The sequence below is a fragment of the Gigantopelta aegis genome, chromosome 15 (assembly GCF_016097555.1).
Source record: "Gigantopelta aegis isolate Gae_Host chromosome 15, Gae_host_genome, whole genome shotgun sequence".
NCBI lineage: Eukaryota > Metazoa > Mollusca > Gastropoda > Neomphalida > Peltospiridae > Gigantopelta > Gigantopelta aegis.
This window is the reverse complement of record NC_054713.1, coordinates 7,630,611-7,648,817: the sequence shown is the minus strand read 5'-3', so window position 1 is coordinate 7,648,817 and position 18,207 is coordinate 7,630,611. Positions and strand designations below refer to the sequence as shown.

Genomic DNA, 18,207 nt, shown 5'->3' with positions numbered 1-18,207 from the left:
CATGTGTATACACAAGGTGTGTACGTGCATGCATACATGCGCGCGCGCACTTGTATATGGGGTGGGGGGGGGCTGTATCGCGATATAACGGGCGCTCAGCCTTTTAGGACTTTTGCATCACGTGCTTACAGATTAACCGAACACAAACATTGTTCTGTTTCAACGATATAAAGTGTAGGTTAAAACATTATAAGAGAGTAAAAACAAGAAAGAAGAAAAAATCTGAGTTGACCATATTTCCTTTTTGTTTAATTAAAGTAATTCACACCTTGGTGTCAGTAGCCAGTCGCATTGTGCAACGCACGCGCCTTACCCCATCACCGTGCCCTGACAACTGATGCGTTTCACGGTCATAACAACTAGGAACCAGTCGATTGGAGTACGTGACCAAGGACAGAGAAACCGGCGGAAAAAAAACATCCAAAAATAGACAAACATGTTACCGAAAAAGACCACGATTTCCGTTCAGCAAAGAACTATGACATATATTGTATAAAACAGCAACATAAAAAGTTTATGTTTGACCTTTAGGATTTTAATAGTTCGCGTCTGGTGGCTGTTAAGTTTTGCGGACATCGGTAAGACAAAAACCACGAGGGACTGTCTGGAACGTGCCCCGACGTCGTCGTAGGAACACGTGTGATTGCTCTGACCTGTTCAGCCTGAACGGCGATTGGTTTCGACTGTTTTAACTGTAGCCCAGATGCAGCAGTATACACCGTGGAAGAATGGTCTGCGGAGGATGGGTGTATTTCGGGATGATGTTGGTTACCCTTGGCTTGATATGTAAGTCGTTTACCTTGGCTGTACCCATTGACCTTCCAGCTATGGCTATGCAGGGCTAGCTCTGGCACTACCCAAATTCGCCAATTGTGAATTTTAAAAGCAGTTGGCAAATTTTATTTTAATTCGGAGGAAAAAAAATCATGGAATAATTGACATTTAAAAAAAAAAAAAATGTTGATTTCTGCATTTTTTCAAGTTTAATAGACAATTTGGCGAAACATTTTCTCAACCCTGAGCTATCCCTGGCTATGAGATTGTGTATTTAAGTTTGATGTTTTACTACAGATGCATGGGGGTATGTAGGCCTACGAAAGGGAGGGGGCCATGAGCATGCCTGGATCCCCATTACCTGGGTTCTGGCCCTTTGGCCTTCGAGGCTCACAAATACCCACCCCACCCCACACCCATTTCAGAGATTCCTTGGTAGGCCACACCATACAGAGGTATTACAGGTATTGCTTAGGGACGACAAAATGTCTATTTAGATAGATCTACATGTATACATACGTGTGAGACGCCACTATTCATTAAACAGTGATCATGTTGTAATTCTATCTCATGAAGGATTATCTGCGTTGGTCTGCTTGAATGTACTAAGGATAATTAATTTACTTTGCACTTGAGCAGGTAAATAAATTGAGGGATTTGGTTTTTTTGTAGCATTTTGCCAGAATCATAAACATGATTTAATATCCAGGGCTTGACATTAGCAGTAGCCAGAGGTGTCTTGGCTACCGATTTCTTGCTCTGGCTACCAGTAGTCTGCTGGGCTATTACAGTAAAATATTTTATTTTTTTTTTTGCATGTGTTAAAGTGTGAGCCCAGCTGGCTGTGGGCCTTGTTTTGCAAGCTAGAGATTTTCGAAGCTATCTTAGTGCTATGAAATCGTAAAACCGTCTTAGGCTGTGATGTCACTATGTACAGCACAATGGATTAGTTATTGGTCATGAATCTTACTCGAACGCGACTTACCGGCCTCGGTGGCGGCATGGTTAGGCCATCGGTCAACAGGCTGGTAGGTTACTGGGTTCGGATCCCAGTCGAGGCATGGGATTTTTAATCCAGATACCGATTCCAAGGCTCAGTGGGTAGGTGTAAACCACTTGCATCGCCCAGTTCAACAAAGGCCATGGTTTGTGCTATCCTGCCTGTGGGAAGCACAAATAAAAGATCCCTTGCCAGGGTTTCTGCCATAGGGTAAAATGGGTATGGCGCCATACCCAAATTTTAATTTTTTTAAGTTAACATTTTGACAAAATTAATGTCTCTTATCATTATTGTGTGATTTTCTTAAGCCTAACTCTAAATGTAACCCATTTTCTTTGTGGAAGAGGCCCCCCCCCCCAGCCCCTGTTGACTGTGGTTGCATTCAATTCCATAGCGCCATACCCAAAAATTTCTTTCTGGCAGAAATCCTGCTTGCTGCTAATCGGAAAGAGTAGCCCATGAAGTGGCGACAGCGGGTTTCCTCTCAAAATCTGTGTGGTCCTTAACCATATGTCTGACGCCATATAACCGTAAATAAAATGTGTTGAGTGCGTCGTTAAATAAAACATTTCTTTCTTTCTTTCTTTCGAACGTGACTCCTGAAAATTGTTATATACTCTTCAAAAGAAGAAACGCAAAACCACATTGTCGTAACATTTGGAGAATTGATTTAATTATTGAATGGTGAGTCCGATAATTACCAAATGTTGCAGGATTGTTCACAATTCACTCGTCCATTGTGAGTAAGTGATAGGACACACCACCAAGGTCAAGGTCATCTGGAGTCAATACCGGGTGTGGCCTCCGCGTGTGTTGACAACTGCCTGGCACCACCTGCCCATTGAAGCAACCAGAGTACGGATGACGTCCCGGGGGATGGTGGCCCACTCGGCCTGCAAGGCTGCTGCCAGCTCGGGCAGGGTCTGGGGCTGTGGTTGTCGCTGTCGGAGGCGTCGGTCCAACTCGTCCCATAGATGCTCAATTGGGTTCAAATCCGGTGATGTCGATGGCCAAGGAAGGACATTAATGTTGTTGTTCTGTAGGAAAGCCGTTGTGAGACGTGCTGTGTGAGGCCTGGCGTTGTCATGTTGGAACACTGCGTTGGCGTTGGCCATAACTGGAATGATGTGTGGCCGGAGGATCTGGTCAATGTATCCCTGTGCATTCAGGTTGCCCTGCACGTGGACCAGGTCAGTTCTGCCAGTGTGTGAGATGGCTGCCCACACCATGACACTACCCCTGCCGAATCTGTCCACTTCCTGCACGCAGTTTGCCGCATAACGTTCACCACGACGCCTATACACGCAACATCTTCCATCATGACGTCGGAGCAGAAATCGGGACTCGTCACTGAACCACACCTGTCTCCATCGCAGTTGAGGCCATTGTCGATGAATCTGGCACCACTGCAGTCGGAGTCGACGGTGTTGTGGTGTTAAGATGACACCTCGAACTGGACGTCTGGCACGAATTCCTACCTCACGTAGGCGGTTCCGTACGGTCTGGTCGGATATCCTGCGCAAACCTGGTATTGCTGTGGCTGTGGAGGTGGCAGTAGTCAATCGTTCCCGAAGGTGGCGTACCCGGATGTAGCGGTCCTGCCCGGGGGTAGTGACCCGTGGTCGACCGGATCTAGGGAGGTCACGTGTTGATCCATGTTGCTGGTAACGGTCCCACAGTCTGGAGATGGTACTTGGGGACACATGGAATGCCCTGGCAACGGCCGTTCTGGATTCGCCTGCGTCTAGTCGGCCGATGGCATTGTTTCTCTGCGGTTCACTGAGACGTGGCATGTCCTGGATTGTCAACTGTCGGCCAGATACAGAGGCCAGGCAAGCGAACACCCTGCACTTTTATACTGTCGGTGTTCACGTTGCACGTGCAGACAACGCACGTGCAGTGGTGACATGGTTTGCACGTGGCTGCGTTTTTGCGAATATTCACATTTTGGAACTTTATTGTACAGTAGCTGCGTTTTATCGAATGTAACCGTGGGAATGTGTTTGGGACATGCAATGACCTTATATTCACAAAGCATGAACCGGTAGGAAACATAAAATCGGAGTTATAACCCATTTGTACCCTTTTGCGTTTCTTTTTTTGAAGAGTATATTTCAAAAACATGAAACTGTTGACACTTGTTTATTATGACTGGGTGCTGCTGTGTCTGTCTGTCTCTCTCTTCTCTCTCTCTTGATCGATCGATCAATATTTTTTTAATCAATGTGCGTTAGTGGTGTCATTAAACAAAATAAACTGTAACTTTATATATTGACCACCGTATGTTAACCCACCGGCCTCAGTGGTATCGTGGTTAAGCCATCAAACATAAGGCTGGTAGGTACTGGGTTCGCAGCCCGGTACCGGCTCCCACCCAGAGCGGCAAGTTTTAACGACTCGGTGAGTAGGTGTAAGACCACTACATCATCTTCTTTCAATAATCTCTAACCACTAACAACCAACCCACTGTTCTGGACAGACATCTCAGATGGCTTAGGTGTGTGCCCAGGACAGCGTGCTTGAACCTTAATGGGATATATAAGCATGAAAATAATTTAAGAAACACACACCAAATAGCCACATGTAGTTAAAAATCTGCTGACTTGTCCTAAAGTGTACATTGCACCAGTACAGCGACAATGGCTCTGGTTACAGCAAAACACTTCATTGTGTGAATGTTACAAGTCCACATGCGTTAACAATAAGTTGCTGGGTAAGAGGCCACATGTTTATTATTTTTCACCTGCCAGTATATTACTCTCTTCAGTTTTATTACAGAGATATATATATATATATTCCATTATCTGTAATGTTAGCTCCATATTAATTTTACCCTCAATTAATGTAACGTACATATAGATCTATAGATACCGGCTCACAGCCATACAGTTTGTTTATATTGGCATACCTTTGTTATAATAATTATTAACACTGTAAAACTCCTCAAAACTGGAACCTGTGAATCTGAATGGCCTGAAAAAATGGACCTATTTCACAATCGTTTTTTAAATATCTGTACAGAACAGAACGTCACTAAACTGGATAGTACCCATCAAAGGTGCAGACCCTAGTTTTAACCCTTAAAAAATGGACACCAAGTTTAGTTAATTTACCAACCTATAACTCATTTGGATAAAGTTACAATAGAGTGAAAGAAGAGTTTGTGACGTTAAAACTGGGAAATATCCTTAAAAATAGATTAGAAATTGAATCAATAAACTGCTACTTCTCAGACGCAAGTGCGTTTTTAAAAATATGAAAAATGCTATTTTTGGTACTACAAACACCAGGATGACCAAGAAGCACTACGGTCTATGGAAATGGATAATCTAAAGAATAAAATAGAAGTAATGTTTCATTTCAGTGATCATAAACGAATCTTAATAGAGAAAAATATGCTGTAGTGTTTAACAACTAGGGTATGTCCCTGTAAAACTGGACCTTTTCCTTTGCTACGTGTGTTTTGTTTGGAGAGGTATTACTGTAGTTAGCAGGTGTCAGAACTGTTGGTGATGTAGATTATGTGAATGCTTTTATTTGTAGTTATTGGCGTTTTATGAACTGATGCACAGTGAAGTGGAAATTAAATAATTAGTATTTGTATTACATGTGGTCATATGTTTGTGTCACCTGTTGTCATTTTCAGTCAACTGTAACACACAACAGATAAATGATCTATATTTGTATCTGATTTGTTTTTGTTTAAAAAGTGGTAGTCTTCACTTTGTAACTGTCAGAACACCACCACCCTTCACTCCCCCATTCACCCCCCCCCCCCCCAAAACCAAAAACCCCCACCAAACACCAGGCCACTGAATGATACAATACACCACTGTTAAATTAATTTATTTGAACAGACATATAATTATATATATATATATATATTCAGTGATTTATTCAGGCGTTCTATGGGTCCGAAGATAGGCCCCTTCCTAAATGAAAGTGGCACTGAAAATTCCCAATTTCTATGCTAAAAATACCTAATATATAGAGATTATTATACGAGTTTGTGTGTTGTACTGTTTTTACGAAACGAGTGTCAGGATTTTTGTATTGCCTGAGCGAGAGGGAGGGTAATACATTAATCCTGACACGAGTTTCGTAAACTCAGTACGACTCACACGCGAGTGTAATACTTTCTTTATTATCCATATTATTGTTTTCTTTATGAACAACAAGACCCAACTCAAAATGTTTCAGCCACAACTAGAAGGAGATGACAAAATGACGTCATATTTCAAATGCAGTCTGAGCTAGGACTGGAGAAGCAACGTCATGTTATGACGTCACTTCCCAAAATTACATCATTACACTTGTTATTACATGTTTGCTTTGTATGATTATTATTAACTCGGTTATGTTGAACCATGTGAATAATAAATATATTTAATATATGTCTGTTGTAATAAATGAATTCAAATGTGGCCTGAAAAATATCCGTCATTATTTACTTGCACTCGCATCCGACATGGGACCATGGCAAGAATTCCTGGATAAATTCATGATATATTGGGAGTTTTTACCATAGACATTAGGAATTTTTAGTGTATCTCTTTGTTTTGGGAAGGGGCCTATGTTCATGAAACCGACTAAAGTAGTGTCGGCAATAGAATAGAAATTATTTTCGTCGATTATTTCTTTCATATTAAACTGACAAGTAAATATTTTGTAAATACCTATTTAATGATACTCTACCTAATTTAGCATTTACTTGTTTTGGCTCTCATTGATGTACAAGGTGATGTTTATTCTTGAAATTGAAATAAAAATGTCAGTAAACAGGAGATTTGTGACCTTTTTTGAAACGGACTATAACATATTTTGATGATATGTGTCAATTTCATTTACCCTTAAACAAATTTTTAATTTGAAACTGCAAGTTAACTGATTATTTTGAATTGCAGCATAATTTATTAATTATGACCAACATATTTAGTGAATATAAATTCAGTATAAGTACATTAGAAATTTACACAATGTTGGACCACTTAAAGGTGCTACATCATAGTTATATGTGAGCATCTGTTTGTGATAAAGATTCTCCAATAAAAATGTATTTTCTACTAGTAAATAAAATTATTTCCTATAATCATTTATGGGCATATAGTTAAAGGTATAGTTTTTAAATGTTAAAGCAAAATTTAATAAAAGCATGATTTGCAATAGCTGTCATTATGCAACTTTGAGATAGCACCTTTAATACCGGTATAATACACCACAAACTCAAAATGTTCTTGACAGTTTTGCTCAAAGGTTACTCATAAATGTCTACAAATATTTAGTTTTGGAGAGAAATAGGGGAAACTGTCATCAGAAACGGTCCCTCACATATTGTAACAGCAATGAAATTGACACATTGACCAAAATGCGTTATAGTCTGTTCCAATAAAGTGTACAAATCACCTGTTTACTGACATCTTTCTTTTAATTTCATCAATGAGAGCCAAAACAAGTAAATTCTAAATTAGGTAGACTATAATTAAATAGATATTTACATAAAATTTATTTGTCTGTTTAATATGTCGACGAAAATCATTTTTATTCTATTTCCAACACTACTTTAGTTTCATGCAGTTCATTATCAACTAAGAAAACAAATAAAATAAACAGTTACATACATGTTTATCTCTAAAACAGTTTTCACACTGAAAAGTCACATGTACATGTATGTACATACACAATTATAGCCAACTCCCAACCCGAATAAGATACACACATTTACCCATTTACCTACACAAACCTCTAGAGTTCCCAGAGAAGAGATAACTAAACTTTCCTTTTAACTTATTTTCGTGCTTATATACAATTAAGGTTCAAGCACGCTGTCCTGGGCACACACACATCTCAGCTATCTGGGCTGTCTGTCCAGGACAGTGAGTTAGGGGTCAGTGTTCGAGATTAAACATTTTGGCCAGTATCCCAGTTGGATACTAACATTTAAAAATCTGATATCCTAACTGAGAATTTAGTATTATATGGTATCCCGGTGGGATACTGGGTTCTTGAAGTCTGGTATCCAAAATTAAATTCTGGTATCCCCGGGATATCGGGATACCATTAATCTCGAACACTGGTGGTTATTTTGTTAGTGGTTAGTGAGAGAGAAGAGGGTGTAGTGGTTTTACACCTATTCATTGAGGCGCTAAAACTCGCTCTGGGTGGGAGCCGGTACTGGGCTGCGAACCCTGTGCCTACCAGCCTTGTGTCCGATGGCTTAACCACGACACCAATGAGGTCGGAGATAACTAAACTGAAAACACACAACTTTTTTTATACCCCTACCTAACCCATAGTCAATAGCCATTGGCCTAATATTGCTACACACTGCACAGGCAACGCGACAAACACAAAAACACAAAAATTCCTGTAGGCGAGCATTGAATGCCGAGCACTAAAACACTCATACATTGACCAATAAATATACAGAACTTTTTGCTTTCTATTTATTGCACAAGTTTATTTTGCTCAAGAATATATACCACAAGACCGTGTAGTAATTTTAATGATTTTTATTTTAGTTTGCTGCTTGAATTTGCCAGAATCGAAGAATGTTGAAAGAGCGTCGTCCACAGATAAAATGCATTTTCGGAGACGACGAAGTCTTTCATGGCATCATCAATCGTCTCAGCATCACAACGCCATCTTGTCACGGGACAACTCTGCTCGGCTTGTTACAGACAGGATTACAGATGTCCTGCAGCACCCTAGAGTTATGGAACTTTGTAACAGGCCACAAGAGGGAGCCACTAGTGATGAAGGTATTGTTAAAGAGGCATGGCACGGCTTTAAATGTTTTTATATTGTTACCAAAATCAGGGTTGTAAATATTGTGCCAAAAATACGGACACCCAAATTAAATAAATACTATTTTACCTCGTAGCCACTAAAAAAGTGAAGTTTTAATTGTAATAAAATAAGTTTCACCAAGCAAATTCGATCCTTCAACCTGAACATCTCCAGCAACCACTTTACCCACTGATCTGCCCTTGCAGGTCCAAGTACTGTCAATAAATATATATTTGACATCTTATAAATATGAAAATGTTATCTGAATATATAATCCACTGACAGGGTTTCTGCCAGAGGGTAAAACTGGTATGGTGCCAAACCCAAATATTTTTGCAGATTTTATTTTTTAAGTTAACTTTTGACGAAATTAATTTCTGTCAGGGGTTCCAAAAATTTCAAAACATTTACTTGCCACAGGGCAAGTGCCAATCAGATATTCACTTGCCCCATCTATTTTTCCACTTGCCCATACTTCTTAAGATAACCAATTGTGTTACTCCTATTTAATTTAATACAGTGCTTAATAATGTAATAATATTGAAAGTAATAGGTCTGATTGCACAAATAAAGAATTTTGCCAATAGGTTACAACACTTACTCAGGAAGTACTAAATGTATATGTCTGTCCAGTAGTATCTACTGTCTTCTCTATTTGTTGATTTAAACTTTATTTTTTAAATAGTATCCATTTGTTGATTTAAACCTTGTTATTTGTTTGGTAGTGTCCACTTGTTCATCTCAATATAATTATTGTGTCGATGTATGTATTAGGCCAAGTAAAAAAAATTGTTTGGTTCCTGTTACATGCCAAAAACAAATAGGGTAGGTAGGTAGGGAAAACTCTCCCCCCCCCCCCCCCCATTTTCCTGAATAGTATAGCAGATTAATATATTAAAAGCTCTTTCTTTGTGTTACAGTGCAACTGACAATACATACTCTAATGAGAATCATTAATTATTTTCTATAAAAAAAACCCATGTCGTAACCTAGTCAAACCACAATCGGTATTAATGTAAACACCGCCCAAGTCTAATACTACACGGTACGGTTATAAACTACGATAACACTAAAATAACACTATAATTTGTTCATTGGAAAAAAGTTTTAATATCAAAGGTCTGATCCACAACATGGTTACACCCCCTCACAACTACAGCAGCAACACTGATCTTCCCGGCCTATTTCATTGCCAGTATTGCAGTAACAAAATGTACATCATTAACACAACGAAGATGTCAATAAAAAATTAACAAAATAAGTTAACAAAAAGATCTCCATACTAACTATCCACATAGCAGAGATATCAAAAGAAAACAACTATTTTCAGGAAAACAGTTTCCCTTTTGGTCGTCCATAAGGACACTGCACAGTATCTTTGCACTGTTGACAAAGAGGTAAAACAGGTTTGTATTTTTGCTTTTAAAGGTCTGATCCACAACATGGTTACACCCCTTCACAACTACAGCACTGCAGACGCTATTAAATGTGAAAAGAGTTGTCATTTCTTAAGGTTTTGGGTACTACCAGTTCATTTCAAATGCCATGGATATCATCATATTTAATAATAAATACAGGGGTTATTTGTCAAAAAATGCAAAATATTGATAGAGTTGATGTCTAAATATTTAATTTAAGTAATCTTTTCAGCATAATCGGGTATTTTCATGTTTACTCTTTATGTTTAACATTGAATCGTAACTCGGTATTTCTAGAAGTTCGATTACGTTTTAGGGGGATTCCCCTACCAAAATAGACTGGAAATTTGTATCATTCTGCTTTTTTAACAGTAAACTAGCGTAACATTTTGAAGATTGGATTCACAAGTTCCGAGTAGTTCCGAATGAGTACGAGAACACGTCCGAGAGCATGTGGTGTCAATGGCGTCTTCCATTTACAGAGTAGAATGTCAAAAATGTGCTCATCCAAATCAAATAATATTACACATGTATTTAAATCAATTTCAAATGAAACGACATTCAAGGAATCGGAACACCTCGTCACATTTCGCTACGCTTATATTTCGTGGAAATGTACGAGGAGTTCCGAATGGCTCTCGGAAGCTTTTCATTTGGAACTCTTCGGAAGTAAAATTGCGCGAAGTGTTCCGGGTCTTCTGGTAACGAGATCTTGGACTGACAGATCTCGTGGCATCTCTCTGCAGTTGTTGTTTTTAGAGTCGACGAAAATTAGGATTGATATTAATGGATTATTAAATAAAACAGGTGGGAAAAAAAAGGGTGGGGAAAAGGTTAAAAAAAAGTTTAGGGTCGGCACCAAAAATTTAGGGACGGTCGGGTAACCGGAACCAAACCATTTTTTTTACTACACCTTAGTGGCCGTGGATGTGGCGAGAACCCTTTCCACTTGTGAGCCATTTTTTATGGTTGGCATTGGTTGAAAAATGTTTATGGATTTTGGCCCATGTGTCATTATTGTGAGTATATTATTTAACATGCTCTGTCCCAAAACACTTCTCTGGGATGTTTTTACCCTGTTCATAGCTGAGAAAAGTCTAGCAAAACGCCGTGGCTGGGCTCAAAGTAAACATGAGCTCTGTTAATGTTTTTAAATAGTGCATGATTGGTAAACAACAGAAGGGAAGGGGTTGTACATTGATTGCAGCCTTGTATTTTTAATTTATTGAGCATAATTTATTTGTTAAAAACTATTAATAAAGCAGAAAAATTTAATATATTCATGTATGCTTAGAGGGCATCGCACCATCATGATTATGGGTAAAGCTAATGAAATCTAACTTGTCACGATTATGACGTAGGGCTAATGAAATCTAACTTGTCACGATTATGACGTAGGGCTAATGAAATCTAACTTGTCACGATTATGACGTAGGGCTAATGAAATCTAACTTCACCTTACCCATTCATTTTACACGGATGTTGTTTAACATTTGCAAAGTACTGAAAAAATTAAGTATGTTCTGCTACAAGGTTTATGATATCTAAACTAAAATATCTTGCAGTTCATAATATTCAAGGTTTATGATATCTAAACTAAAATATCTTACAGTTCATAATATTTATGCTTTGTTCAAGTGAACTCGGAAATTATAAACATGCTTTACGCCCCCGTTCATTTGCAAAGAGTATATTCCAGAGTCCACCGCATTAACGTCTAATATAATTTGAATATGGCAGTTTTTGCAAGGATTAAACATTTTGATTGCATTCACAAGGCATGTATTTAAAATACACCTGTGAAGTCACAGTATTGTCTCAACGCTCCATTATTTTTCATTAATGCAGGGGACAATATTTCGAAATGTGAGGTAACCGGAAGTTGGTTCACGTGGTTTTTACCTAGATAACCAGTTGTTCGGTTAAGTGAATTATATTTGCGTAACCCGTGGGTTACCTGATTGGTTACCTCAAAATTACGTTGAAATTATATTTTAAATACAGTTTTTAGCTCAAACATAAAGTTAAAACAAATACAAAAGAAAACATTTTACCAAAAAAAATGTCTTTAATGCTTGCTAAAGTAAATAATATTATAAAAGAACTGAATATCAGCCCCAGTACTGAAACAAAATACAGGGGCGTAACCACACATTTTTTTTAGCATTACGCACACCAAAGGCGTGCCCGAGCCGGGTGATTCGGGAGGCCTCCCCCTGTGAAAATTTTGAAACTCAGAACCACTGCAGAAGCATTCTGAACCTTTTCGGAGGCATTTTTTTTTCTATCTTTTTTCGAGTCACTTTTAAGAGGATATTTTATAGAACAATTACATACAGCCTCGACCTATTCCCGGATTGTTTTTGCATTACGCACATTCGTAATGGGCGCTACGTAGCGCCTTTGAAATAGATACATAATTATTTGAAGGGATTCCTTTTTTCGTTTTGCGTTGGCTATGCTACTTTCACTTTATCGATGGTACTTATATACTACAGTGACGTTCCAAATGTTTGTTTTTTAAAGCTCATTATGCGATGTTTTCAATTTTTGTGACACTTTTGGATTCCTGTTTACGTTAAAACTGTTTTTAACATATGTAAAATTATAGGCATCCAATATTATGTCTACATATACTACTCAAAAGAATTTAAGGGTCAGACGATATTTTCGACATTATTTTCTGAATGTCGATTATATTAGCTAGACCATAATGTCACGCATGGTATTGTTCCATTTTGACGAAAGTGGGTCTAAGCAACCCGTAAATGAATTAAAATCCACTGTCATTGACACTGTCGACTAGTTCTAATGGTGAAAACATGCTTACATTTGCACGTAAATTAGGGCAAAAGCGAAAGGTCTGCTAAGTGCCCATAACTTGCTTTTTCACAAAGCGCTTCATTTGCACGCTTTGCACGTGTATTCCATGTTCCCAATGCTGAATATCCGTATAATTGGAGCTTGCGTTCGTGTACGGTGCACACTCCAAATTCGACAATGGTACGACTTCAACTGACTATCGAAGATCGAGGAAGGGCTATTGCTTGGCTTCAGGATGGCAATACGCAAAGAAATGTTGCTCTGAGACTTGGTGTCAGTCAGAGTGTCGTTGGCCGACTGTGGCAACGGTACCAAGCAACGAATTCTGTTCGAAATCGTCCACGTTCGGGAAGACCCCGAAGCACTACAAATAGAGAGGACCGCTACATCACCAATATGGCTCTACGTCAACGCACAACCACTGCACGCCGATTACGTGACAATCTGCGGACTGCGACTGGAACTCGAGTGTCTGATCAAACCATACGCAATCGTCTGAGAGCCAATAATCTACGCTGCCATCGCCAGGCTGTTCGACCACCACTCCTACCACGTCACAGAACGGCCAGACGTCACTGGTGCACGCTTCATCTGCGGTGGCAACGTGTTCAGTGGGGTCGAGTGATGTTCACTGATGAGTCCAGGTTTAGTCTCCAGTTCAACGACGGTTGGGTTCGTGTCTACAGACGTCCTGGGGAGCGCTTCGCTGATGTTAACGTTAGACAACGTCACCGGTTCGGTGGTGGCAGCGTCATGGTGTGGGGCGGCATCTCTATCCACCACAGGACCCCCCTCTATGTGGTGGATGGCAATCTGAATGGAATCCACTATCTGAATGAGATTATCCGGCCGTTGGTTCTCCCAGGCCTTCAGCAGATTGGTGGCGGGGCAGTTCTGCAGGATGACAATGCCAGACCCCACCGCGCCATGGTGGTAATGGACTTTCTCAGACAACAAGGTATCGCCAGGATGGATTGGCCAGCATATTCGCCTGACTTGGCCCCAATAGAGACGCCTGGGACGAATTAGGTAGGAGAGTTCGAGATAACCATGCCCCTCCGGCCAACCTTCATGATCTGGGTCAACTTCTTATGGCAGAGTGGCAGGCCATTCCCCAAGAGTTCTTCAGACGTCTGATCAACAGCATGAGGCAACGATGTGTCGAGTGTCGCGCCAGGGGTGGATTCACACACTATTAAACGAATGTTCTAATGTGTAAAATCCATGTTTGACAACCTTCAACTTTCAACATGTGACTTTCTTTTATACAGTGACGTTTATTTGTGTTTTTTTGTAAATATGGAACAATAAATAAATTTTTTGGTGTAGTTTACATCATGAATCTAATATACTCTGAAACTTATTTGGTTATAAATTTTTGACCCTTAAATTCTTTTGAGTAGTATATATTCCTTTAGATAAAATAGCAGGAGATAATTTAGCCGTCCCTAGTGGTCTGAGCACATTTCTTTAAAACTTTTGGCTCGACTCTATACTGAACATTTACTTTAGACTGGTTGTAAATTACAACTGTTGAAATATAACGTTGTTTACTGATTTGCTGCGTATCAAGTATCTAAAATTCAGCCTAAAACATTAGTAGAAATACTAGTAGTATGTCTGCGTGAATAAACGTCCTGTAATCGTGAAGTTAGCAAGTTTTAATTTCTGAACGTTTACTGGTCATGGCGTAACCATTTTGCGGTTCGCGTAAATTTAATTTTGCGTAACCGACATGCGAACAGAACGGCGGTTCGCGTCAAATATTGTGCCCTGTTAATGGAGAGATCAAACCCCTTAATTAACCAACCAAAATCATTGGTGTTAATTTTCATACTAATATATTCACATAAAATTATTACTCAGTGGTGTATTTTAAGTAGGGGAATATCCTCGTAACTTTCCATTCCTGAAAAATAATGGGACTTGTCTCCATTATTTTTCAGGAATGGAGAGGTAATCGGACATTCCCCTATACATAAGCTGTAAAGCGTATTGGACGCTATTTCCAAGTTTGAAGATCATCGAACCGATTACTTGTATGAATTCAGTCAAACATTCAGTGGCGGAAATTACCGATCTTAGTCGATTGTAAAAGGGGAATAACTCTAAAGTTGTTATTGAACTTTTCAACACATTGTTTTTCGTTTTGGTGTTAAAGCATTGGCAAGAGTCCTGATCGGTCCAGCATTTAGGATTAGGGTTAGGGTTAGTTCTTCTTGGAGCTATGTAAATGCTCGAACGATCGTAACTCTTTCCAAAGGTTTTAGGGAGATTTGTAACAAAATAATAATAAAAAACAGTTTTAAATGTTAATTAGTCACTTGTCATCGGGCATATGCAGTTAACATAATTACTTGCCAGGCATGAAAATTCCACTTGGCACGGGCGTCGGGCGATGGGATTTTTGAATCCCTGACTGTTATCATTACTGTATGATTTTCCTAACCCTAAACATAACCCATTTTCTTTTTAGGGGAGGGCCCCCATACTTCCTTTTGACTGTGGTTGCACTCAATTCCATAGCGCCGTACCCAAATATTTCTTTCTGGCAGAAACATCAACTGATCTATAAATAGATTTAACACAAAAGTGGCACATTCCTTTTATCTTGCAAATTTTCACCGGTTCTTTGTAATATGTTTTTATTTTTATTTATTTATTTACTTTTTTAATTTTGTCTTGTAGGTTCTGACATCTCCGGGTTTAAGCTGAACAAAGTGTTGGTTGTCGTCAGCCCAGGTCAGACGATGTCTACAAACCGAGTCAGCCATCTTTCTAGTCCACGAGTCGATTGTGACTTTCAGACTTACGCAAAATATTCTTCTGTCGGTAAAATCCAGACTTTTCCCGAAGTTGTGAATATTTACAAAAACGTCCAGATGAACAAAGGCAGGTTCAAAATTTTCTCCATGATGCCAAGTCGGTCTTTCTGCGATGAAGGACAGTTAACTCCCTTGGGTGCAATGCAACAGATTTTAATTGGGGAGCAACTGTCAAAGGCTTACTTTAAAAAGTTAAGAATTCTTCGCAAAATTTCACGCGACTCTTTTCTCGCTGCTAAGAGTATTCCTGAAGAATTGGCTTACCAGTCAGCATCTGCCTTTCTTCATGGGTTTCTTAATGAGAAGCAATTTTCTCAAATGTACGTCGAAAAATCTGTCTACAACTTCTGCAAAGAATCGCGATCTACAATTTGTTCCTGTGCCAAGGCAGATTTTCTTAAATTGCAAATTTCAAAATCTGTCGAAAAAGGATATCTTCTTTTCAAAGACGAGCCAGTTCAGGATGATGAAATAAATGATCTGCTAGGTTTTGAAAGAGGAGATATTTCTCCTAAACAAATTATCTCCCTTTTATCTGGCTGGCTGTGCGATCAGAGTAGTCTCCCTTGTCGAGGAAATAACTGTCCAAATCTAACCACAGCAAATCTGAACCTTCTTTTCGAATCTGCAGATTCACACATAGAAGCAGTCTCAAACAACGATATATTTGCAAATTTTGTCAAGTTACACACCCGTTCGTTTCTTTCCGATGTGTTTCACTGGTTGCAAAGCAGCGAAGGTGAGTTTCTTCTCTATTCAGCAGGTGAATCTTTCCTAAGTTTTCTTGTCACAGCCCTGGACATTGAACAATCACGAGTTCTGCCTCTGGGTTCCAGACTGGTGTTCGAGGTGTACAGTCCTGCGTCGCCACGGCAACAGAACAAGGCACGTCTTCGCGTGCTACTAAACGGAAAAGATGTCACACACAAAGTTGGCTTGTGTTCTAAGTCTGAAGGTCAATTATGTGAGCTTGAAAAAGCTTACAGGATTTTTGAAAGCCAAAGCTTTAACGGTCGTAGTTACGATGAAGAATGTCGTTCAAACTGAATCTTATTGTACAGAGAATTGGTCGTGAGATTTAGGTACAAAATATATATAGGCTCTGTTACATCAATGGGAAGGAAATCGGTTTGATTATTTAAGTGTATGAAAATAAAGGGCCTAATTTACAAAGCCTCTTTTTGACTTGCATGCATCTAACTACAGTGCTTAAACACCTGTAACTACAATGCTTAAACACCTGTAACTACAGTGCTTAAACACCTGTAACTACAGTGCTTAAACACCTGTAACTACAAGGCTTAAACACCTGTAACTACAGTGCTTAAACACCTGTAACTACAGTGCTTAAACACCTGTAACTACAAGGCTTAAACACCTGTAACTACAGTGCTTAAACACCTGTAACTACAGTGCTTAAACACCTGTAACTACAGTGCTTAAACACCTGTAACTACAGTGCTTAAACACCTGTAACTACAAGGCTTAAACACCTGTAACTACAGTGCTTAAACACCTGTAACTACAAGGCTTAAACACCTGTAACTACAGTGCTTAAACACCTGTAACTACAGTGCTTAAACACCTGTAACTACAGTGCTTAAACACCTGTAACTACAAGGCTTAAACACCTGTAACTACAGTGCTTAAACACCTGTAACTACAGTGCTTAAACACCTGTAACTACAGTGCTTAAACACCTATATTTAAGAAAAACCGCTTTCGTATATATTTGGCCCTAAGAGTTTTGGGAATGATATTTTTTTTCGAAAATACCTTTTTAAAAGCGTGCACGTTTTGTTCAAATGTTTTATTTATTATCTCAAGAGTTTAATAAAAAATATCATACTGTCAAATTAACAGAACCTGATTTTATCTTGCACTCATGTAATTACATTTATACTTTAATGACTAGGTTTAAGAATTATTTTTTTGGGTGAATTCGGTCTATGGTGGTCTTTAACCACATTTTTACAATTTTCAGTTGGCATGAATAACATGACACTTATTAAACCAGAAACAATCATGAGCAATAAATATAAGTTATAATAACATATATTTGCTTTAACAAGTAGAATTAATTGCAAAATTTCCTACCTAAATAACTATCACCTATTCCATTATTTATGTGCATACAGAGTGCAACATGCCATTTTTTTAAATTATAGAAAATCTGTCGAACACTAAAACTTTTGATAGGCTATTGGAGTTTGGCAGATTTTCAATAATTTTTAATTACCTAGGTAGGAAATTTTGTACTTAATTCTACTTGTTAAAGCAAATATGTTATTAATTTTAAGTACCTACATATTTGGAAAAAATTAAATTCAGTAACATTCTTGTTAGTTTAAACAGATAGCAGAGCCTATAGATTTTGCACCTAAAGCTGATGTCAAATTGTCTTAAACAAGTCATCTATTTATTACCATATTTTTAACAGGGTACAACCAGTGTGGAATGGAAAGGTCATCAGTGTAATAATGGAACATATTCAGGGTGGACATTTAAAAAAAACTCCACTCTAAAACCTTTGTTGTGCAATTATGGGGTACAGAGAAACTTAATTGAAAATCAGATAATT

At 38.7% G+C, this 18,207-nt stretch overlaps 1 protein-coding gene across 1 annotated transcript; it reads left to right on the top strand.

Annotated features, from left to right (window-relative positions):
* Positions 1 to 390: 390 nt before the first annotated feature.
* Positions 391 to 16,934, top strand: LOC121390459 (2-phosphoxylose phosphatase 1-like). Its single transcript, XM_041522280.1, has 3 exons — positions 391 to 786; positions 8,293 to 8,532; positions 15,490 to 16,934. The coding sequence occupies exons 1-3, from the start codon at positions 729 to 731 to the stop codon at positions 16,671 to 16,673; spliced, it is 1,482 nt and encodes a 493-aa protein (XP_041378214.1). The 5' UTR covers positions 391 to 728; the 3' UTR covers positions 16,674 to 16,934.
* The last annotated feature ends 1,273 nt before the right edge of the window (positions 16,935 to 18,207 follow it).